Source organism: Notothenia rossii, assembly GCF_949606895.1.
Source record: "Notothenia rossii genome assembly, chromosome: 2".
NCBI classification, from domain to species: Eukaryota; Metazoa; Chordata; class Actinopteri; order Perciformes; family Nototheniidae; genus Notothenia; species Notothenia rossii.
The window spans coordinates 68,742,124-68,766,101 of record NC_136904.1 but is presented as its reverse complement, the minus strand read 5'-3'; the positions used below and the strand labels follow the sequence as shown (position 1 = coordinate 68,766,101).

General features: G+C 39.8%; 1 protein-coding gene across 6 annotated transcripts in view; it reads right to left on the bottom strand.

Annotated features, from left to right (window-relative positions):
* The window catches only part of slc39a10 (solute carrier family 39 member 10), a 38,729-nt gene extending 15,027 nt beyond the window's left edge, over positions 1-23,702 (bottom strand). The window contains exons 1-4 of one of the 6 annotated variants that reach the window (XM_079663855.1): positions 23,526-23,702; positions 7,103-7,184; positions 2,692-3,852; positions 2,290-2,467 (exon numbers count right to left, since the gene is read on the bottom strand). In XM_079663855.1, the coding sequence (XP_079519981.1) occupies positions 2,290-2,467; positions 2,692-3,852; positions 7,103-7,108 (1,345 nt within the window). In that variant the 5' untranslated portion in view covers positions 7,109-7,184; positions 23,526-23,702. Of the gene's footprint in view, positions 1-2,289; positions 2,468-2,691; positions 3,853-6,443; positions 6,570-7,102; positions 7,185-12,983; positions 13,037-23,525 lie in introns of those variants that run through there. The other 5 variants (XM_079663857.1, XM_079663853.1, XM_079663854.1 and 2 more) reach the window with 5 other exon arrangements.
* Positions 23,703-23,978: the final 276 nt, after the last annotated feature.

The following is a 23,978-nucleotide window of genomic DNA, read 5'->3' as shown; positions in this document are numbered from 1 at the left end:
AGTAAAACTCTAACACAGAAAATACCTCCCCAAAACGCCTCGTTGGAGATTTCTCATTTTCTTCCTGGGTATCGCTACGTGGGGATACCCAGTAGCCACGCCCAGGAATATGGCCGCACCCTCCGCCAGCCTTTCACGAAACAAAGCTTCCCAAACCTTTCAGCGATTCATGCCGGATATGTACAGCGTAGGGCACTGAAGAACGATGCTGTTCCTACTTTGTTTGGACCAGCGGGAGATTCGGGTACACAGGCTGTAAGTATTCATTGTTGTTTGTGTATTTATGATGTTTAAAACAAACAAGGTATCTACCTCGACTGTTTAAATGGGTAAACGTTTTTCGGGCTACTACGTGCGAGCAGCTGCACTTCACTTGACCAATCAGAGCACACTGGGCTCACATGAAGGGGGGGGGGGGCAGGTGCTCCAACAAGCCATTTAGGACAGAGAGTGAATACACATACTATACAGAGAGGCTGTATGAGAAACCAATGTGAGTTTGGAAAATTGCACAGTATTTTTCTATTTTAGTACACCTCAACAATGGAATTATGATCAGTAGAAATGACCATGAAATAGGACCTTTAAGCAGTTTAAAATACTTTACTCTGTGAAAGTGGAACATTATATAAATATATTATATTTGTGTAGCTCATATCTTTCAAAGACACTCCCATTAGAACATTAAAGTAACTATTTTTAAAAGTTTGGCACCAGGGTTAATATATTCAGTGTCTATCGAACCTGCTGCTAGCCATTACTCATGCATGTGCTCATGTGGGACTTGTGATTAACTGAAAGAATGAATCAAGTCATTATTATGCTAAATAGTGGCTGCATCCAGTAACACCTTAAAATAGCAAACATCTCATTATATGGTTGAAACAGTAACTAGCACATTAACTCCCTCAAAAACACCAAATCATGCAGGTGTTTTCCAGCAATCCATGCCTACACATGCATTTAACTGCAGTGTCCAGAAGTGTATAAATAAACAAGAAGCATGCTTTCAACAGAAATGCATATTGGTTTTGAGAAACCTTTCCTTGTATAAATAACTGTAACAGTCTAAATGACTGTGCTGAGTGTGTGGTGGTGTGGTTTCAGCCTTGGCAAAGTGTTATCAAGACCAAAGAGCATGGCTCTTACCAACAAACTTTTATAACCCGATTGTGCAACAGTTTGGTGCGATTGTAAAACTCAAGAGCTAAGTCTCTAACCGACATTTCCCGAACTACGCTGCCTACCATCAAAGCCATTACACATTATGCTGTCTTTATCTGCTAAAAGCTAATTATGTTAGTTCTGCAGAAATACAAGAAGCTAGAGATTAGTCAGCCTACTCATTGGGTTTGTGAGCTCTAAAATTACCTTCAATATCCTGTTTGTTTTTCCTCAACTAATGTCAGTGTTCAGGTTACGCTTGAGTGAGTGTTCACTCTGATCATCTGCTCTACATAGCAGAAACTGAGAAAACACTGCCCTATCATTGTGCCGAAAAGGAAAAAAGAGTGGAGATTCTCAGAGGAATCCCTTGCCAACCTCAAATGTTATCACGATCAAATACAGCGTGATTATTTAAATAAACATTCTATTATGCAGGTCTGCCCCTCCCCCAGAGAGAGTAGCTCCAGGTTATTCCTCCTGATAGCATCACATAAGAAACCTAATGGATTATTATGTGATGTCTCTGTGGTTTCCTGCGCACAGCAGATAAGGATTTACAGCTGACTATGTTCACTCTCATAGACCAAATTATTATTGCAATAAATGTTAATCTATCAATAGTTGTTCTGTTCACTTATCCATTATTTTAATAGAATACTATCTTGTTTATTGTTTCAATCATCTCACCTTTCAGAGTTTCATTTCATTATTGAAAAAATTTGCTTTTTCTTTCATTTTGGAGCAAATTCACTGTATTATTGGGATGAGATATCCAATTGTGATTTCAGTACTGATGGGTATATAAACATACTTTTAATTGATCCATTGAGAAAATAAGGGTCGTTGGGTTGGGTCTGTTTGGCCCAAAATATTGGTGAGAAGAGGAAAAATGTTCTAGAGCTGTGCCAGAAAAATCTAAGTTGTAATTTAACACTTGAATGCTGTGCAGATTCCTTTTTTGCATGTCTATTAATTGTGTTTGAACCTGTTCTTTCTGCTTGTTTATTTAAAAGCTTCACACTTAAGAAGAAATTACATTAAGTACAGCCCAACCACTTTCAGAAATAACCAACGGCAACTGTCAGTCAACATGGACTGGTCGAAAAGATACTCTGCTCTTACCAGAACTGACGGGCTCCAAGGCTTCCTGAGCCACGTCCATCTGGTGGAAATGGCGGATGCAGACGCGACTGTCTATCTGGTAGAGCAGGGCGGGACACAGGTAGGTGAACTGGCTGGGCGAGATGAGCGAATCAGGACTCAGGCCGTAGTAGGTGAGGAGCTGAGTCAGGTTCAGACACTGGAAGGAGAGGAGATAGTAAAGAAACCCAGTCAATACATTATACATTATAATACTAAAATAAAACCTAGTTTGTTCCTCGCAAAATGTATTCATGTGGGCCGAATTCAATAAATTAACACTTTACTTGGAATTTGCTATTAAAAAAGACTTGCTATGAATCTATTCATACAAGGTATCTTGGCAGGTCAAAGCCAAAATCAGTTAGTGAGTTTGAGTCCTACCTCCCCATGCTGGTGAAACAATCCTTTAGGGTGGCCGGACAGAACGGAGACTGGCAGGGTGGGGGAGCCAGGCCCTCCTGGAGCTTCTCTCTTATCTTTATGAGAATAGCTGTGACTGTGATCGTGGTCGGGTGCCTCAGGCTGATGAGTGTTTGGAGAAGGGGTTTTGTTTCGCCCCCGCTGTCCCCTGACCCTGGCTGGCTTTCTCGGCTTCTTGGTCTGAGTTTCTGTAGGGGCGGGAGAGGACTGTGACACCTGAGGAGCTTGGGACGGCTCCAGCTGTGCGGAGGGCATCTGCTCTTGGCTGAAAGGAGGAATGTCTGTGCCTGTCTGAACTTCAGGGACATGATTGTGAACGCTGTGGTCATGATCAGCTTGGCCATTATCGTTGTGATCACTGTGGTCATGAGGTTCAGAAGATCCGTCCTTGTGGTTAGAATGCACATGTGCCTGCTCGTGTTTGTGCCCTTTGTCATGTGCGTGATCATGATTGTGGACATGGCCTTGTTTGTCCTGCACATGTCCGCCAGAATGTTTATGCTCACCATCTACTACCTTGGCGTGGTCGTGGTCATGTCCTTTATGTGCGCCCGTAGCTGGACTGGCAGCGGTGGTCTGCTGGGTGCACTTTGTGGGACTCTGCTCCGTGTGTGGATGGTGGGAGGCAGGCTTGTGGTGTGGATGTCCGTGCCCGTGGCCATCAGTGGTGGATGCATGCGAGTGATGCCCTTTCTGCACATCCACCAGGTCGAGGTGAGCCACGTGGTCATGGCCCAGCTCCTCGTGTTGAGCGTCTACCAACTTCACCTCCCCAAGACCCAAGCTGAACAGCAGACTCTGGAATCCCTCGAAGTCGAGCTTGTCTTGCTGGCCGTAGCGGCTGAATAGCTGTTGGATGTAGTAGTGCTGCTCCTTCTCTAGAGTTTGCCCTGGAGGACTCTTGGACTCGGAGGAAAAAGTGGCTCCTTTCACATACGAATCCTCGGAAATCTGCAGGTCGGAGTGGACTTCATCGTGGTCGGTGTGGGGCTGTCCACCGTGCTGATGGCTATGGTCTTCTCCATGGCAGTGGTTGCACTGATGGAAGAGGAAGGTGAGCACACACAGGAAACAGAACTTGGTGTGCACGTGGACTCGCATTATCCCCTTACTTCTGGTCCCCTGCAAAAGAGTAAAGAAAAAGTATTAGATTTTGAATAACTTTTTTTGCATTCCTAAAATAATAATATACACACAGCTTATAAGAATAATGTACCACTAAAATTAAAATTGTTTTAGCAATTGTATCACCTTGTTACCTTGAAGCATTGTTTAGCTCGTATGCCTCCTAGGTAAGTATCGGAAAAAATTCTAGGAAATGTGGGCGACTTTGTCTTTACTTCAGTAAAATGGAAATCTCATTTAACAAGTCCTATGCTGACCACTTTCCAATCTAGTGCATATTCACTATCAACCTGCTTTTTAAAACACTTCATTAGAAGTAGTGCGGATACAACTAAGTAAATGAGACTTGGGGTACGCTGCACAACTTGTTTGAGAGTTTAGCGGATGTTTTGATATAGTGTTGCTGTTGTTAGACACAGCCCCAATTACTTTGAATGTAATATTGTTTGCCCCCCGCACTCCAAAAGACCTCAGTCTCATGAGGAGATACAGTCTGCTCTGTCCCTTCGTGTAAAGAACAGTAGAAATATTGGTCCAGTCCAGTTTATTGTTCAGCTGAACACCCAGTTAAGAATCTCAACGTCTGTTCCCTGGATGTTCACTGGTGTGGGTGCAAAGATGTTGGGGCCTCCTGAAGTCCACCACCAGCTGCTTGGTCTACCTTAATCCATCCTCCTTTAGGTTTAATTGTGACTCCCATATTTCTAAAGTATTTTATACAAGAAGCATGGTCAGTCCATCCTTGAGCAGCTGCTTCCTGCTCCTTATGTCTTAGCCCGGTGCTAAGGCCACAGTGCTAAATAACCGTAGTGACTGTCTCACAGATGGCTGGACCGATTATCTAACTGTGGCTTTGTTTCCTGCGAGAAATGTGACTTATCTCGCACACCTGATAAAAATGACAAAAATTTGAGCATTTAGAAAGTTGGGCTGAAAATCCCAACACAATATTCATATTTTAAGACATTGATATATCCTAATGGAAATGTCACATAAAATAATCATATGGATGTCTAATGCAAGGAAGTATGTCCCTGTTGTGCATTATATCAGGAAAAAAGTGTAAAAAAATTGCACTTTTGTTTAGTTACTATTTTACTTGTTTTCATTGCTTTGGAATTTGGAATTTTACAACATAATAAAATCACCTTGAAGAGATTTCACATAAAAGTCATGAAACAATAACACTAAATTGCAGACCAGCCCCATAGCTGTTCAAATAAAGCCAGACAGAGGCAGCTTTTATGTAGACTTTTGGGTGGAAACACTGTAAAACAATGACTGTGAACAGGAAGGACTGATAACAGATGAATAGATCTTGATGACATTAAATCAGTAATCAACAAAAAGACTGACAAGAGCATCCTTTCTAAGACACTGCAGCAGGGTCTACCAAAGTTCAATCATTAGGAAGCACACCAAAAGATTTAGCACGATAAGCATGCAGACCATAAACAAATAGTGCGCTCAGACCACCTCATCTGCTAACTTAGCATAGCACATAAAAAAGCGTATCAGGGAGCACAATACACTCTTTACTGGGAATCGTGTAACAAATTGCTTATTTTCCCCTCTAAAAAGCCTGAAGCAGCAATATCATTCCAGTCAAATGATCCTCATGAGGTCTCTTGTGAAGCCTGTGGGGGGTTGATGAGTGAGGGGTGAGGGCGGTGGAGGAGGAGTAAAGAGTGGGTCACATGAGGAATACTGCTAGAGACCAGACACACACACAAACTCACAAAGGCCTTTGGCAGCCCGCTTGTTAGCAAAGTTTAGACTGAATTTACAGCATGGCCATCTGGAGGGAATGGATTTGTGTTGCAGACTACAGATACAGGGCTAAATGTTAAAAAATAAAGAGAATGAGAGATCCTCCTCAAAGTTGTCCAGGCTAGTAACAACAGAAACTGCACGGTAAACGTTTGTGGGAGCAAAAACGAAATAACAAACTTCTATATTGATTTTTTTCCAGACACCCACAAGAAGCGTCCAAAGCACAGTGGATACAGAAAATCACACAAAAGCGTAATTTAAAACAGAACACGTTGCTGATAGACTGACAATGGGCTCTAGTTACAACATGTTTTGGGGGTAAAGCATGAAATGAGCAACAATCTAGCAATCTAAAATCTTCTCTCCAACAAAAAACGGTTTGATACAGAACTTGAATCTATCCCACTTCTGTTAGAGAAAATACAATTTTAAAAGATTCGGCTTGGCTAAAACAAAGTTTAATCTCCAGAGCCTTGATCGTCGAGCAGACGACATCAACAGCTTATCAGTTCATGACTATTTGCTCATTGTTAACTTCCTTCCCCCCATATAATAAGATCAAGAACTAGCAGTGTTTATTATCTCTATTTTAAAGTGTGCAAGTACTTAATGTAACTGTCTATCGCGGGTCATTTTCACAGTGAACTTCCATCACAAACTAAGGTTGTAAAAGACCTAAATTACAACTTTGAATGTGTGACTCATTCATGTGATAAACCACATGTAAAAGGCCGAAAGACAAATCAAACATTTCCTTAAAAAAAACAATAAAAACTAACACTAAAGTTACCTTCTAGACAAGCGAGGCTACTTACCGGTCTGCCTTTGAATTGGCTTGTGTGTGAAGTTAAGTGAATGATGCTGCTCTGACTCAGGCTGAGGACGCTGTGTGTGGTTACCAGTCTAACTTCAGTGCTGTCAGCGAGACACTGTTTATAAACATGAGGCGGAGGTGACCTATGAACCTCTCAGCAGATAGGTTGTAGCCGAAAGCAGGACCTATTTCTAAGAGCACACCCTCCTTTACTCCAACAGAGCTTCTTGTGTGTCCCTGATTAGAGTCTTTGTTGTGCATGGCCTTCAGGGGAAATCAGGAGCAAGTCTATTTAGTATGGGAGTTTTATCAAGTGGTTCACCAACCACAACATATTAAGTAAGCATGACAAATCATGAACATTTTGTTTTTCCTGAGTTTGACTGAGAATCACCTCAGATACTGTGGGGGAATTTAGTTATACACATCACAATAAATTAAATGACAAATTAAGCTTCTGAATTAGCTTGAGTGTAATCTTAGACCCATTTTTTTTTTTTTTTTAATTGAGTGTTTCACAAACCAAAATGTTCCATTCCATTTTCTCACAACTCCAATTTAACATGACTGAATCATCGGGCTGTCGCTGATGCAATCACATTAAGACATGTGACTAATCATTTCATTGTAACTGTGACACAATATAATTTAGTAACTCACCAGCATACGTTTCTTTCTGCTTGGCCCCCAGTTCTGATGCTACCGTTTGAGGGGGGTTTCCAACTCTTCTGAATTACGCACTCTGGAAAAATATTAAAGATGACAAACTGGTGTTACTTCAAGCCAGTGTAATATTCCCTTTAAAGACAAATCTTTTAGAATTGGGAGAAAATAAATCGGCAATTATTTTTGATAAAAAAATTAAAGCGCCTTTTTTAGCGTTAAAATATTGGGATTTCCTACTGTTCTCTGTTTATTAGGAGATTAAATCTAACATATTTTTGTTTTAGACTGACAAAAAAAGATCACATCGCCTCAGACTTTTAGAAAACATGAGTGGACATTTTTCACAATGTTTTGACATTTGATATACCTATCAATACATCTAGAAATAATCTAAAGACAGTTTGGACATCTTAGAATTCCTCTCATCTGTTATGACCCACTAAATTGCATATCAAGCTCACTGAAGTTGTGATACTAACAGAAAAACAGGCAATTATCTTGTTTGCTTCTATTACTGGAACGACAGCACAAAGCCTAAAGCTTGTAAGTAGATGACTGTTTACAGCAGGATCTGTCCCTTTATTAAATAGGTTATTCTGTTCCTTCTACAGGGCTTTTCAGCTTTCATAGTTTCAACTACTTATGACCCAGTAGAGGCATACACTATATAAGATAAGTGTATGCAAACTTTCAGTGTTTCCCATACATTGATTTATTTGTGGCGGGCCGCCACAATTAAATATCGTCCGCCACAAATGGATCTCAAAAAAAAAAAAAAGTATTAATATTATTTTAATTTTTTTTTTCTTTTTTTGGTAGTCTAATGGATAGTGAAGTGGGCTGATGATCGGAAGGTTGCGAGTTCAAATCCTGCTTAGAACACCACTACTAGTGTGCCCTTGAGTAAGGCACTTAGCCCTCGGTTACTCCAGGGAGAATGTCCCTGTAATTGATCATTGTAAGTCGCTTTGGAATCAGGCGTCTGCGAAATGCCTGAATTGTAAATGATATTTTTGGGAGAATAAACCCCACGGATCCTCAACTCTGGTGTGTTTCACTCATTAACAACGCAACACAGAGCAACAAGATCGTTGTCTACACTAGTAGCCATGAATTTGCATGTATTATCTTATTTGAGGGGGGGTGGATGCATGGACCACCCGAATAGGTTAAGGAGCCTTTGGCTTTTCTTGCCGGGGGGGGGTGCTGTGCCCCCACAAATAGAATCAAATTATGTGGGAAACACTGCAAACTCTGTGAATAAACAATGTGAAGTCAATGCAAAGGAAGTCAAATTGTATAGAAGTCTATGAAAAGATTACCCTATACTTCTCACCTTATTTTATACATAAGTCAACAATTTCCTAGCCAGTTTATGGTCTCTATGGATAGTTTCAAACATCCTTCATACATAATGATGTTATTTTCATAAATGATGGTTCCATTAACTGTGAAATAGACAATGAAGCAGGGATAGCCTAAGGCGTGACTACCCTGAGATTGACAAGTGTCTACCACGGACAATTTCAATTCAAGTAATCATACTGGGTAGATCATTTACTAAAAAATAAAAAGTATATGCTGATGTATAGATTTCTCTTTCCAATTGCAAGTCAATGGAAAAAAGTCCTTTGGGGCCCTATGTTGCCAAGGACTGACATGGATGTTGTAGTTTCGCGTTTGGACACTAAAAATGTATTTCTTTCAAAGTCCGGTGCACTTCCTGGGGGCTTATAGAGGCAAAGCAATGTGTATCCTCCACAGGCCAACCACCACATCAAAAATGATATTTGCTCCAAAAATCCACAATGGGGACGGACACAACGCAAGACTCAAGGTTTCAAAATAGCCCGTCATATCAGAGCTTCTCAACTGAACACTGTGACATATTCCAGTAGGAAAATACCATGTGACAATTATAAAATGAATTATGTTTTGCCGTTTGAGTGTCAGGATCCTGAAATTGTAATCCTTGATTATTTTCAAACCGTCACAGTTTACTGCGACCCCTTGAAAAGAACAGATCCGCCATGATAAATGTTATCAGTTACACCTGTGATTTTCCCACTATGACAAGTCAAAAAAGACTGTGAAAAGGAAGGTTGGAGAACACGGACTACAAACCCAACATTTGTGGACACACAGGTGAATTCAAAAATCAGTCAAGGAAACAGAACAAATGGCTTCTTAATGGCTAATAGTATAATGAGTGAAAACATTTAGAACGCCCTTACAGCGCAACATAAAAAACTTGAGAGGATTGGAAGAATGGGGTTTAATGCAATCAATACTGAGCTACGCTTTTTTTTGATTAGCTGTTAAATATTTCAACTTTAAATGTGACTTAGAAAAACTGGGGGGTGTTACTATCAGAGGTCGCGTTAACCGAATATTTTCTGTCTATGACGAATTTTTGATGACGGGCAGCGAAAAAGTCTAGCGCAACCTCTGGTTACTATAGGAAAGTACATTTTCAACAACTACAGCATCTGGAAAACCTTGAAATGTATTGATTATATCATACCATTGGAATTAGCGCATTGCAAACATAACTTAATATGTTGGAATGAGAATAAACATGTTGAGTTGCTACGGAGTTTTGAAACGTTTTTTTCTAACGTTTCTTGTGATTATTAAACAAATGTGGTTGTGGTTTCACCTCCCTGCAACCCAAAAACTCTTCATTGAAAAATAATAAATGTCTGGAAGCAAACAACTTAATTCCTTTTGATGTAAAGTCCCAATGATAATAAATAAAGCTCCTTATACTTAACAAAAAACTTTACACAAATAAATAAAATATTAATCTTACATCTGGAATCCTTTTTGTTACCCTATGCATTAAAAAGTATGTTCCCATATTATTTCCAGGTTGTTGATAACGACAGAAACAGGAACATTCTTTCTCTGGAAGCAAAAAAAAAAAAAAAACGTAGGCCTTAAGCCGTTTCATATGATTCTCAAGCGACTGTACACATCTTTCCCATGTCGACCCTGAGCAGGTGACTGCAGAGCAACGGAAGGAGAAAATCTCTTCTGGTATTCCAAAAATTCCATCAAAGGGCATATTTGATTTTTTACAAAACAAGCTCCTGATCGGATATTGATATTTTGTTACAGAATACAATGCACTCTCAGTCTGGCTGTAGACTTCTTTTATTTATCGGTTTCTTACAATATTGCTACTTTGTTACTGAGATTTGGATAATGCACTAGTCCGTAACATATTTATTGTGTAGCCCTACTAATGATGTACAGCTTCAGTGTTTCCCACATAATTTGATTCTATTTGTGGGGGCACTGCACCGCAACACCCCCCCCGGCAAGAAAAGCCAAGGGCCCCTTAACCTATTCGGGTGGCCCACGCATCCACCCCCCCTCAAATAACAAAATACATGCGAGTTCATGGCTACTGTAGCAGACAACGTTCTTGTTGCTCTGCGTTGTTAATGAGTGAGACACACCGTAGTTGAGGATCTGTGGGGTTTATTCTCCCAAAAATATCATTTACAATTTAGACATTTAGCAGACGCCTTATTCCAAAGCGATTTACAATGATCAATTACAGGGACATTCTCCCTGGAGTAACCAAGTGCCTTACTCAAGGGCACACTAGTGGTGGTGTTCCAGGCGGGATTTGAACTCGCAACTTTCTGATCATTAGCCCACCTCACTATTGATTAGACCACCAAAAAATAACAACAAAAAATAATTTGATTTAAAAAAAAGATGTATGAGATCTATTTGTGGCGGACGATATTTAATAGTGGCGGTCCGCCACAAATGAATCAACGTATGGGAAACACTGGGCTCTAATCGAGTGGGGAGAAGAAACCAAGGTTAAAATAGTCCTTCATTTGTTTAGTTTTTTTATTTAATTTTAGTATAGTTTGGTTGACAGCTTAGCTTAATTTAGTTTTACGATACTAACCCTGGTGCAAACACTATTTGTTCTCGAGTGAGATGAAAAATATACAAAGATATGTCGAAGTGTAGGGTCTGAAGGCCTGAGGCTTGCAGATGTAAGCTGCCACATGGATCCCACTCACAACAGATGGTCTGTGGGAATCTCAGAGGACCACTGTACGTATGAAAATGAAAATATAACACAGAGGAGGAGGTTGACAACAGTAGTGAGGGTGCACAATGAGAAGTTACCAACACTGGCAGACAGTGTAAAATCATTACTCAACTGTCCACAACAAGCCAGTAGAAACCTAATGTCTAAGTGCTTTTGTGATTACATGGACAACCATCCATCACTTGTGCAAAACACTTACAGTAAAAAAAAAACAGATCAAGGCAGTCATTTTGACACGTGAAGCCAACAATCCTCTGATCAAAAGCTGCTATTCTGAGGACTTTGTCCTTAGCCGTATGGTAGGTCTCCTGCAAATCTCCTGACTCAAGTATCAGATTTACAGTCATGTACCATAACACTTATTATATCAGACCAAAGACAAATATGTTTCAGTGCCAGTTCCACCCAACACAACTAGTAGGGCCGCAGCAGGTATTGAGTATTTTACATGATAGGAATGTTCTGTTATGGAATATGGTATAAATACAAAAGGAAAAATAAGAATGAAAACAAATTTTAAGAAACACTTTTTTACATACAATAAGAATACTATCCATCAAAACTAGAAAAACTGGGTTTCAAGGCTCTGGACTAACTAGACCCCACCATCCCAATTGTTTTAAACTGTCAGAAACGGTTTACTTTGTTAATTTGCTTGAAGAAAATATTGGGAGTTAATGTTGCAATATAGGCAATATAAACTGAATGAAAGTAAAACACATCGCAATGTAAGTTGATGCAATGTGTTAACGTGAGCAAGCATCACTGTGATGCAACAATAAGATAAGAGCAAGTTACAATGCAGGATTTAAAACGCATTTGTTGTTTGAATCTGCGGACCGTGGAATAGCGGCACCATAAACAAGCCTCAAAGTTCTTGTGTGGTTTAACATGTCTAAACCGGGTCACTCGACTATGTTAAGGAATTGTTTTTGCCTTAATATAAACAAATGACCAATACATGTCCAACCTTTTCAAGTCATACAAGCTTCCCCGGATAGCATTAAAGAAAACAAAGCTGCCACACCCTGTCTCTCAGCAAATGCCTGGCATCCCTCTGTGGTTTTAAAGGTGGTCCACCACGACAAATGCTTGTCCAAATAAAAGCTATCTAAACAAGTGGCAACTTCCCCGAACTTCTTAATCCTTCAAACAGCTGCTGACATGACGACAAATACCACATGAATTTCAGGTTTTGTAGGTTGAAGCCACTAAGCTGTCTCTTATCGAAGATGCTGTATATCAAAGGTTAATCTAATAGTTTATCTATTTAATTACTATCAACTATTCTTTTATAGATTAATTAGTAAGAAGAAGTCTCGGATCTCAGCTTCTTAAATTTGAATATTTTCTGGTCTCTTTGCTCTTCTCTGACAGTAAACTAACATAAGGTGGTTGGCAAAACCAGACATTTATGGATGTTATTATGTTATTCAAGTTCGTCATTTTTTACCAGTCGGATATTTTTCAGACCAAAAAACCTACCAATACATCGAGCAAATAACTGATAGAAGTAGGAAAATCAAATAGCATAGCAATGCAGCATAGTTGCAGCATTGCAGTTCATAGTGCTGACTTCCAAGTATGTAGGAGCCACAAGGCAAAACAGAGTGGGATCCTCACAGCGAGGCACAGGTGCGTGGCTGATGCTCTGTGGCCTAGAAGCATATGTTCCACACAGTGTAAGAGTGTAAAATACTGCAAGGCTACACCACACACAGACAACAGAACAATCCGCTGTAGAGTAACACTGAAGAAATAACACCTTGGCAAGACACACACATTGATGCTTACCTCTCGTCACAAATACGGCAAAAAAGGACGGGAGCTCACGCCACAGCCAAGTGTTCACAGCAGCACTAACATGAGGAGCAGGTTGAGTGTTTTGGGGCCTTTGAATCCAAAGACTTAACTAATTTGTACAGGGAGGAGGGGGAGGCACAGGGAGGGTGGGTGTGGGTGTGTGTGTTTGTGTGTATTTGAGCATTCAGGGAGTTGTGTCAGGGATCAACCACCTGACCAGACTAAGTGTGTGTGTGTGTGTGTGTGTGTGTGTGTGTGTGTGTGTGTGTGTGTGTGTGTGTGTGTGTGTGTGTGTGTGTGTGTGTGTGTGTGTGCAATAAGTGTACTATTGGTAAAACTGCTCATTTTACTTTTTGGCCTTGTAAATCAGTAACTTGACATGTGTGCAATATATCCAAACGCCTGACCTCCTTGTTGGCTTGGACATTGGATGTAAAACCATCTTAGATTGGTTTGCGTAATAACATTTTAAATACATAATTTTTCTTCTCGCCTGAAGGACTATTTTTTGGTGCGAGTTCCTGAGTGTTGGATATATCTAAACCCGCCAAATATATCAGCGCGTTTGGTAGAGATAAAATCGTTCCTACAAGAAACCGCTCAAAATAAGGTTTGTTGATTATCTTGAGTAACCAGATTGTTTGTTTTCATGAGCTTTTATTTTTGTTTTCTTTGCCGCCTAGAGCAACAGAGGCTAAGTGCCATCTGGTTCCTTTATATTGGAGAAAAGGTAGATGATTCCATGACGGATATCTCCAACACTGCGACTCATACCAAAACTATTCAGATTGATAAATAGCACAAGTGAGAGTGAAAATGTATATTTATTTTTTTAGCTCATACACCTTATATGCCTAGTCCTTCGGGCTTAGTCTGACATAGCCTACTGTACAGATTGTGGGTTTAAGTTGGTGGCATACATATACAGTGGGGCAAAAAAGTATTTAGTCAGCCACCAATTGTGCAAGTTCTCCCACTTAAAAAGATGAGAGGCCTGTAATTTTCATCCTAGGTATACCTCAACTATGAGACAAAATGAGAAAGAAAAAAAAACAGAAAATCAAAGAAATGTATTTGCAAATTATGGTGGAAAATAAGTATTTGGTCAATAACAAAAGTTCATCTCAATACTTTGTTATATACCCTTTGTTGGCAATGACAGAGGTCAAACGTTTTCTGTAAGTCTTCACAAGGTTTTCACACACTGTTGCTGGTATTTTGGCCCATTCCTCCATGCAGATCTCCTCGAGAGCAGTGATGTTTTGGGGCTGTCGCTGGGCAACGCAGACTTTCAACTCCCTCCAAAGATTTTCTATGGGGTTGAGATCTGGAGACTGGCTAGGCCACTCCAGGACCTTGAAATGCTTCTTACGAAGCCACTCCTTCATTGCCCGGTCGGTGTGTTTGGGATCATTGTCATGCTGAAAGACCCAGCCACATTTAATCTTCAATGCTTTTGCTGATGGAAAGAGGTTGTCACTCAAAATCTCACGATAAATGGCCCCATTCATTCTTTCCTTTGCACAGATCAGTCGTCCTGGTCCCTTTGCAGAAAAACAGCCCCAAAGCATGATGTTTCCACCCCCATGTTTCACAGTAGGTATGGTGTTCTTTGGATGCAACTCAGCATTTTTTCTCCTCCAAACACGTCTAGTTGAGTTTTTACCAAAAAGTTATATTTTGGTTTCATCTGACCATATCACATTCTCCCAATCCTCTTCTGGATCATCTAAATGCTCTCTAGCAAACTTCAGACGGGCCTGGACATGTACTGGCTTAAGCAGGGGGACACGTCTGGCACTGCAGGATGAGTCCCTGGCGGCGTAGTGTGTTACTGATGGTAGCCTTTGTTACTTTGGTCCCAGCTCTCTGCAGGTCATTGACTAGGTCCCCCCGTGTGGTTCTGGGATTTTTGCTCACCGTTCTTGTGATCATTTTGACCCCACGGGGTGAGATCTTGCTTGGAGCCCCAGATCGAGGGAGATTATCAGTGGTCTTGTATGTCTTCCATTTTCTAATAATTGCTCCCACAGTTGATTTCTTCACACCAAGTTGCTTACCTATTGCGGATCCAGTCTTCCCAGCCTGGTGCAGGTCTACAATTTTGTTTCTTGTGTCTTTTGACAGCTCTTTGGTCTTGGCCATAGTGGAGTTTGGAGTGTGACTGTTTGAGGTTGTGGACAGGTGTCTTTTATACTGATAACGAGTTCAAACAGGTGCCATTAATACAGTTAACAAGTGGAGGACAGAGGAGGCTCTTAAAGAAGAAGTTACAGGTCTGTGAGAGCCAGAAATCTTGTTTGTTTGTAGGTGACCAAATACTTATTTTCCACCATAATTTGCAAATAAATTCTTTAAAAATCAGACAATGTGATTTTCTGGATTTTTTTATCTCATTTTGTCTCTCATAGTTGAGGTATACCTAGGATGAAAATGACAGGCCTCTCATATTTTTAAGTGGGAGAAATTGCACAATTGGTGGCTGACTAAATACTTTTTTGCCCCACTGTAGGTGTACATTAAACTGATTTCTAATATGAAGCAGACAATGCTCAAGCTAAAAGCACAGATTCTAAAAACCGTGAGCGCCAATAAAACAAAACAAGGCCCGTGTTTGAATAACTTTTATAAGAAACCTGCAACAGTGACTTTCACCAAGAAGCTGTAATGTAAAGTATCAAGGTAGAGTAATACAAAACAATGAAACTGTTTAACAATATCCAATGCTTATTGGCCTTTAAGGTAAGATGAACTGCATCTCTAATTTGGGACTGATTTTTAATGGACACTGGCATTGAACCAAGAGACTAATGTATGCAGAGACCATTTAGCATGACAAAAGATGTAGTTAAAATGTTGAATGAGTCTGGTACAATCTCAGGCTTTCTACAATTTTCCATTACTTGTCTCCCCATTTTTATCAGAGTTATAAGTAATTTTGAGACTAGAATATGATGTTATCTTGTGACCACTGAAGTATAAGGCAGTGCATGACATTAAGGATTAGCTTAATCCTGTGGGCCATCAAAGCTAATTTACAGATGGCCCTGAGCCCAATAGATTGCCCTGAAAAATGCGCACTGACGAAATGGCACGAAGGGTTTGGGGGGCCTCCCCCTAGAACATTTAGATTTTGCGGGTCTTACTGTAGATGCTGTCTGGTGCATTCTCTAGACTGAATTATAAGATGAACCACCACAATATTATATTGTTCAATTTCATTCTTCATTTCACTTGTTTGTTTGTTCTTGTTTGTGTTTGCTCGCTTGCATGCCCTGCATAGCTTTAAGAAATACTTAAGTTGTTGGTCAAGACACTTTCCATCTGATGAAGGCAAATGCCTTCCCAGATGTAAAAAAGTAGAAAACATTACATTCAGTTGTAACTGCCAAAACAAACATTATGTACATTATTATGGCCCCTGTTAAAAATATTTGTAATGTTATCTACTGTAAGTTGGTCGAACGAATGCCTCCTCATCCGGAAGCTGACCGAGCAGCAGTCGAGAGGAGCCGAGCGCATTCGCGAAGCACACAAAATGGCGACGTCAGAGTTCCCGTTAGCCGGCAAATCTAAATCTCTTCGGTCAAAATAATTTCCCTTTAGTGCAATACCGCTTCAGTTGCACCACTTATGTGACAGACAAGAAGAGTATGTGACAGACAAGAATAGTCAATTCTAATGTCTAACACTTAATGTGGAGAAAGAGATGTCCTGTATGGGTTGATTGTGCGTTGATCTGTTGGTAATGCCTCGGGGTTCCGGTGGGCATGTAAACAAATGCATAATGCTGCGCTATACTTTGTGGCCTCATCCAGTTGCATAGCGACACTTATTGTTTAGGTGTCTTTTAATAAGCAGGTAGTCATATCATTAGCTAGAACTAGCTAGATCTGATCGATATGGACAGAAACGCGAGTGAAGTCTAATCTGACGGGAGAGAGAGATCAGCTGCTGCTGACGAGTCGACACGCAGCTCTGCATGATCACATGCAGCGGTGAGCAGACAAAACACACACTTCAGGTTAGAATATCACACGTAGCTATTTGAATTACCTCTCAAACTATCTAAACTAGTTATAGATATGTTTAGTTTTACTGTCGGGTCACTCATTACTGGATCCGCGAGCTGCATAATACTGGCATAATAGATTGCCCGATCGGGCAACCAGCAGGTGAGGCTTCATTGCCCGAGCTAAATACTAGATGGCCACGGGCCATCGGGCAGCCCTTAATGTCGAGCCCTGTAAGGGCAGAGAAACAAAGCTCAGCTGACAACACAAGATTGTAATCAGCAAAAATAAGCTACACTGGTTAAGATAGAGGCTGTAAATAATAATCATTCACCAACAAAGAACACCATGCTTACTCTAAAGGTAATTTGGTGTTGATAAGTCACATTACTGGTTAGGAGTTCATTGGAAGTTTCAATTATTGTCAATATGACACCATTCTATTGACACTTCAGTAAACCCTAGGAAACAGGTCATTTGGACTGTATACAATCAAGTTTTAACAAACTCCAAGGTAGGAAATGACCAAGACAATCTTGTGTTAGCTGAGTCTTCTTTCGTCGTATGCCATGTCTTTTTATGCGGCTGCAACACAAACATTTCCCAAATTGGGATCAATAAAGTTCAATCTTATATTATCTTATCTTATCTCATCGAGAGTAATCCAACTATAAGCAAGCAAAGCAAACCTATAAAAAAAATTGGGAAATATATGATAAAAGAAAAACGCAAACTAATCGGAGGCGTGTGGGTTAGTGCGTTAGTGATCGGATCAGGGGGATCAGGGGATCACAGGTTCAAACCCCACTGCAGTCAGCATGTCGTTGTGTCCCTGGGACACTTCACCCCAAATTGCTCCTGTGGGGATTGCCCACAGTATTGAGTATGTAAGTTGCTTTGGATAAAAGCGTCTAACAAGTAACATGTCATGTAATGTCATCAAATTACCAAGTTTGACCACAACTTTCTCTCGTCATTCAAGCTCAGATTTTTTGAATAAATTGCATTGCAAGTAACGGAATTGGCATAAGCAACATGTATTGCACTAACTGGAGACCACTTGAAATCAGTAAGTAGTAATAACAGAGGGTGGAAAATATTTTCATAGTTTTGGTGATTTCAGAATTATTAGCATGAAGTCAAGACAATTCTCCTACCATAAAGCATCGACAAAGCTCAATCGCTGTGTTCACCCTCTGTACAATATGCGCTACACAGGACTCACGCTCATATGGTAGTTTTGCTGCTGCTATCATATGGCAAGCACTATCTCTGTTCCTACAGCAGTGATCTTGTCCGCTATCTCCCACTCAAGGGGAGGATAGTGCCTGATTCAACAAAATGCCTTTCCTACGTTTTCCTTACCAATTTAAATCACAGATAATCATTGCATTTACATTTTTTAATCGATTAAAACCACACAAATATAAACAAGCTTTGGTTTCCTGTTCTTTTACAGTAAGCTTACTTTAGATGTTTAGTTGACAAAGCAAAGATCATAACACAATCTCAGCAACAGCAGTGAGTGCCATTGTGTGTATTTGATATGAAAAGACTAATATGGTTGCAGGTCCCATCAGTGAGGGTTTGCTCAGCCGTGGCTCTCAATCATACAAATATAGGCCTACGTGCTGGGATTTACCTCTCAAGAACATTGGAGGCTGTCAACTAGGGCTGAACGATATACCGTGTCATGGCGATAACCGCGATATGCGCAGGCGCGATATTCACACCGCAGGGACGTGCAGATTTATTCATTTTTTTTAAAAATGCTAACGCAATTTAGCACAGAATTCAAAATAAAGATACCCTTATTACTTATCGAAACTGCACATACAATATATATCCGATTAAAGCTGAGACTCCACAGATTATTTACAGGGTTCTTACACCTTTTACAAAGTCAAATTCAAGCACTTTTCAAGCATTTTCAAGGTGCATTCTTAAGCTTTTCAAGCATCTTACAGCTGTTGTAAATTACATATTTATATACACATACTCAAATGATTATTTCCCTACCTCACATTAAATCAGATTATCTTTATGCTATAAACAACCAAATGTGTGTTTCGTGATAGCATTCTATATGAGGATGAAAAATTAAAGAAAAGAAAACTAAGTTTAATATTTCAAAATGAGTGACCCATCTGTACGTAGACTGGGCCTCCCATATAACCTGGCTGAGCCAATATAAAACAATCAGCCAAATAACTTTTCAATACATTATTGATTACTATTTTTTAGGTACTTTTAGGTTGGCAGTAAACACAAGTCAGAGGTAAATGGTGTACTTTTTCTCCTCTACATGTATTTAATACCTTCAGTTACTTCACAGATGTGGATGAATGATGTGAAATATAATCAAGTGTTAAATCAGACTTTAGTTCCACCTGGAGTAAATCCACAAGCTACCCTGCAGTATACAAAGTCATTCAAACTAGCTGCACCTTTACCAGCTTTGAGAACACTTTCATGATCAATCATTATAAAACATATCATACATATTATTCTGAAATGGACCAATCTGCACAATGACTACTTTTACTGTCGCTACTTTCACTAGATTTTGATGAGAATACTTTTCTACTTTCACTTGAGGAACATTTTGAATACAGGGCTTTTACTGTAACAGAGTATTCCTACACTCTGGTACTTCTACTTTTACTCAAGTACAACATCTGAGTACTTCTACTTTTACTCAAGTACCAGATCTGAGTACTTCTACTTTCACTACAAGATCTGAGTACTTGTACTTTTACTCAAGTACAATATATGAGTACTTATTCCACCTCTGGTAGCGTATTAGCCTGAATTGTAGCCACAAAATCACGCAGAGCTGCATAAAAATAGACTTACAATGGTAACAAGTGGAAAATAATATTTACAAATGTGTACAATGATTTGTAGGTAATTTTGACTACTCAAGACACCTGACTTATACATATTCAAAGGAAGACTGTGTTCATTCTACAATTACATGGGATTAACACTAGCACCGCCATCGGGTCAATTTCACCCACAGCTGTTTTTTTTATTGTATGTAACTTTTTTCCAATAAAATATTAAAGTCTCCCAGTCCGCGACTTTTCCTGAAAGTGTGTTATGTAGCACCCTCTGTTGTTAAAGAATTTCAATATGAAGTCAGATTGAAGAAATCGCCCAAAAAATTGCCAGTTATACCTATTTCCGCCAGCGGGTCATATTGACCCCACCCCTTTTCATGCTATTGATTTCGCGTGTAAACCTATGGTGTAAACATAAACATGACGTGTTGCTATAGCAACACCCTTTGTCTCCTGCGGTTCCTTATAGATTGAGAAGTAGATTGAGAGAGAGGGAGAGAGAGAGAGATATATATATAAAGATAGATATAGATAGATAGATAGATATTGATAGTGACAGTCTGTAGTGAAGGAGCGCGCTGCGCAGCAAACAGCTGCTTGCTTTTCACCCAACAACGACAACCGCCTCACGAAACGCTATGTTGTAGTGTTAATAAACGAAACAATTTAACAAAATTGCTTGTCAAAATACCAATACCACAGGACCATTTTTTTTTTTAAGCAATATTTTTTTAGTGGCCCGAGCGGGCAAATTGAAATACCGTTATGCTGGCCGGGGTGTCTAAATAGTGCTTCCGGGACAGCGGGCCATTTATAATGTCGAGCCCTGTATATCATATGAAAAGCTGAGAGTCCACAGATTCTATTGGTATACGTTTCATCCCTGTGCGATCAAAAGAATATTAAACTTGTTTCGGCAAATTCAGATGATAAATACAACTTTGAAGCTTGTAAAGGCATAATTACAAGCGGAGAACGGAGTAATTTAACGTCACAGCAAGCGTAACAACAGCCGGTGTTTCTTGTGAGTGTTTCCCCGGTACACAAACACAATACACACAAATGCAAAAATACACAAACACACACACACACACACACTCGCGAGCTTCCCCCAGACCAGTAATACAAACTCAAATGTGTCTTCGGGTCAATGTGACTGATTTCGATAGAGCAAGTCACATTTGGTCAATAGATTATATTTTGTGACTATAACACAAAATGGCACATTATCAACCTATGGATTAACCGATTCAGCCGCGTTTTTTCTCGTTTTAATGCCATTGAACACGTCTTTTGATCAGATTCACAGCTACGGTGAGACGATCTCCCGTAAAAGCTCTGTAAAGGTACGTGTTGTGATGTCTGTGTTTGCTTCCCCTGTCGCGAGATCGGATCGCTTAGATACTATACTTAAATAATCTGTGGAGACAATACCTTCATCCGGTTAAATATAGTTAAAAAAAATGCAATATATACCGCAGGGGGGAAAAAAATTGCGATGTCAGTTTTTTTCAATATCGTGCAGCCCTACTGTCAACTACATTACAAAAGCAACACTTATTCATGCAGCACTGTAAGCGTTTTAAAATACACAATGACACACAATTGAGAGCTCTGAATAATATCCGTAAGCTATACTTTCAAGCTGTATGCAATCATAAAGCGGTGCTGGTATGTTGTAAATAAGATTTGGTAATGCATCTCAACACTTAAAGGCCAGTTTACTAGTCATTTCAACAACTGTTTAGCTTGTGGAAACAGTTGTATAATGTCTACTGTGGCTAAGTTAGGTAGGAACAAATAACCCTGATGATGGCCTCTGGTCCCGCATCATGTGTTGAGTAAACTCTGAATAATACTCTAAACATAAATAAGGTGTTGTGTTGAGACCGTAAATGAGACCTGCATTGCTCATTGGCTAATTTAAAAAGGAACATATGTACATAATACTACCATTTTAATCAATATAGAGAATGTATGTCAGCATTGACACTTTATCGGACCAAACCTTCTCTAATCCTGAGGTTAAAACGTTTCCTGAGGCTAAAGTTAGCAACAGGATGTTCCGTACTGAAAATGTACACTCTCCGGCACCAACATTAAATCATTATGTGCACTCTTTGCTTGATTGAATCATTGTATTTATTGCAATTTCCACCAGTACATTGGTCATTTTGAAGTTTGGTTAGCTGTCTTATATGTCTAACTTAATTATAACTGATAAGAGAGGTTGCATAATGGCATTATACAATACTTGATAAAGATTGCTAACTGAGGAAGCAAACTATTACTTAACGCAAGCAAGGATTCAATAAAACTACTTAAAAACTGAATCTTCTTCCATCCAACCGTTCTATAGTTTTCAAACAAATGTCCTTAGTAGATCAAAATTAAAATGTACATTAGTACCAGAAGCTCATATAAGTCGACATTTAAAAAACAAATGCATGAATTAATGAGTCATAAGCGTAAGCTTCTATCTGTATACTGAAGACTGCACACAGGGGAGTTGCATACAAACTGTTGCACATAACTTCTCCAATTCTGACAGTTTGTAAAAATCAACAAGGATGACATGAACATTCCAAAACCCTTAAAAACAAGCAAAATCACTGATCTTCTAAACACAAAGTCTACAAAAAAACATTGAATTTGCGAGGTAACAGGCAACTTAAAATGAGTTAGCAGTGGTAAAACGCTAACTAATTCCAGTGGTAAAACGCTACATAATTCTTTGGTTTTAGGACTCATTCCTGCATCACTCTGTACTATACGTACAATATTGCAGAGTAAGACACAATGACTGATTTAGGAAGATACAATGAGACTGTTGAATTAAATATTTTACACAAGAAATTGATGGCTACATTTGCAAAGATGCGAATAAAATGCAAGTCAAAAAAAGAATGCCTATAAGTTGTTGAATACTTTAACATCAATATTAGTGTTATTTAATAGCCTAAAGTTGAATTGAAATATTCACACAGGCACAATATAAGCATTATGTGTCAAAGAGGTTAAGAAGACTTGTCAAATATGTAGAAGACCAAAAGTAATCACTAAAACTAGGATGTGTCCGACTAATTAGAGCAGTTCAATGTAATTCCGAAAGCAATTCAGTCTTATACGTGTGCTTTAATACTAAATGAGGCGGGCTGCTAATGAAACCCAGCAGCATGGATACCGCCCATCAGCTACCACTGCTTTACGGAGGGGGCTTGAACACTGCACGTGGTGCGCATAATGCAACACTGAGCACTACTCTTCTTCGTCATTGAAACGTGCCTACAAAAACCACAGCCTTTAAACCAAAACAAATATTAAAACGCCAGCACACATCTTGTCGCAAATATCCAAAGAGAGAACCATGAAAGCTGCCCGGGGATACGGAAGTTCATAGCAGGATCGTTTGTTTTGTTAGTCGCCCCTTTCGGACAGGCTAACGCTAAGCTAGCCTATAGATAGGAGGGTAACAATTCAGCCAGCTAACGTTAGCTAGCAGACACTCACAGGGAATTAGCTCACAGCATACAAAGAGCAACAATGACACATGCTGTCTGGTATTCCGCAACTTATGTTAACAATAGTGGTTTAGTACATCGACACGTTGTGGCAAACGCAGCCCGGGTCCATGTTGTGGGAGTGAATGACAACAAATGGGTTTTTTATATAGTTACCTCACTCGAGTGCCGTGTGCATCTCCTCTCCGCTCGGTACCAAAAAAGAGCCCGGCTTACGTCAAAGAACGGACGCCATTCACTAACGGCTCTTGCGAAAACTCCGTAAAGTCTGGGCAATGGGCGGACCGTCTGTCTGCGCTATCTGCGCAGGGCTTTGAGGAATGCACTGACGCTTCTTTCCGCCACATTTGAGTCTGGGCTGTCATATGACTGGCTGAGGAAATTATGTCCGACAGGATGAGTAAACTCCATATCCGCGTCAACCGCCAAAAACAGCCATAACCGGTGTTTTGGTTTAACAGCACACCATCTACAGTCGGATGATGTCATTACTCTGACACTGTTGTTTGGGCGTTGTGCAGTGAAAAAGTTCACCACAAGTTACAATAATTATTTAAATTATACATATTTCTCAAATACTAGTTTATAGTCTTGGCAAAGTAACAACTT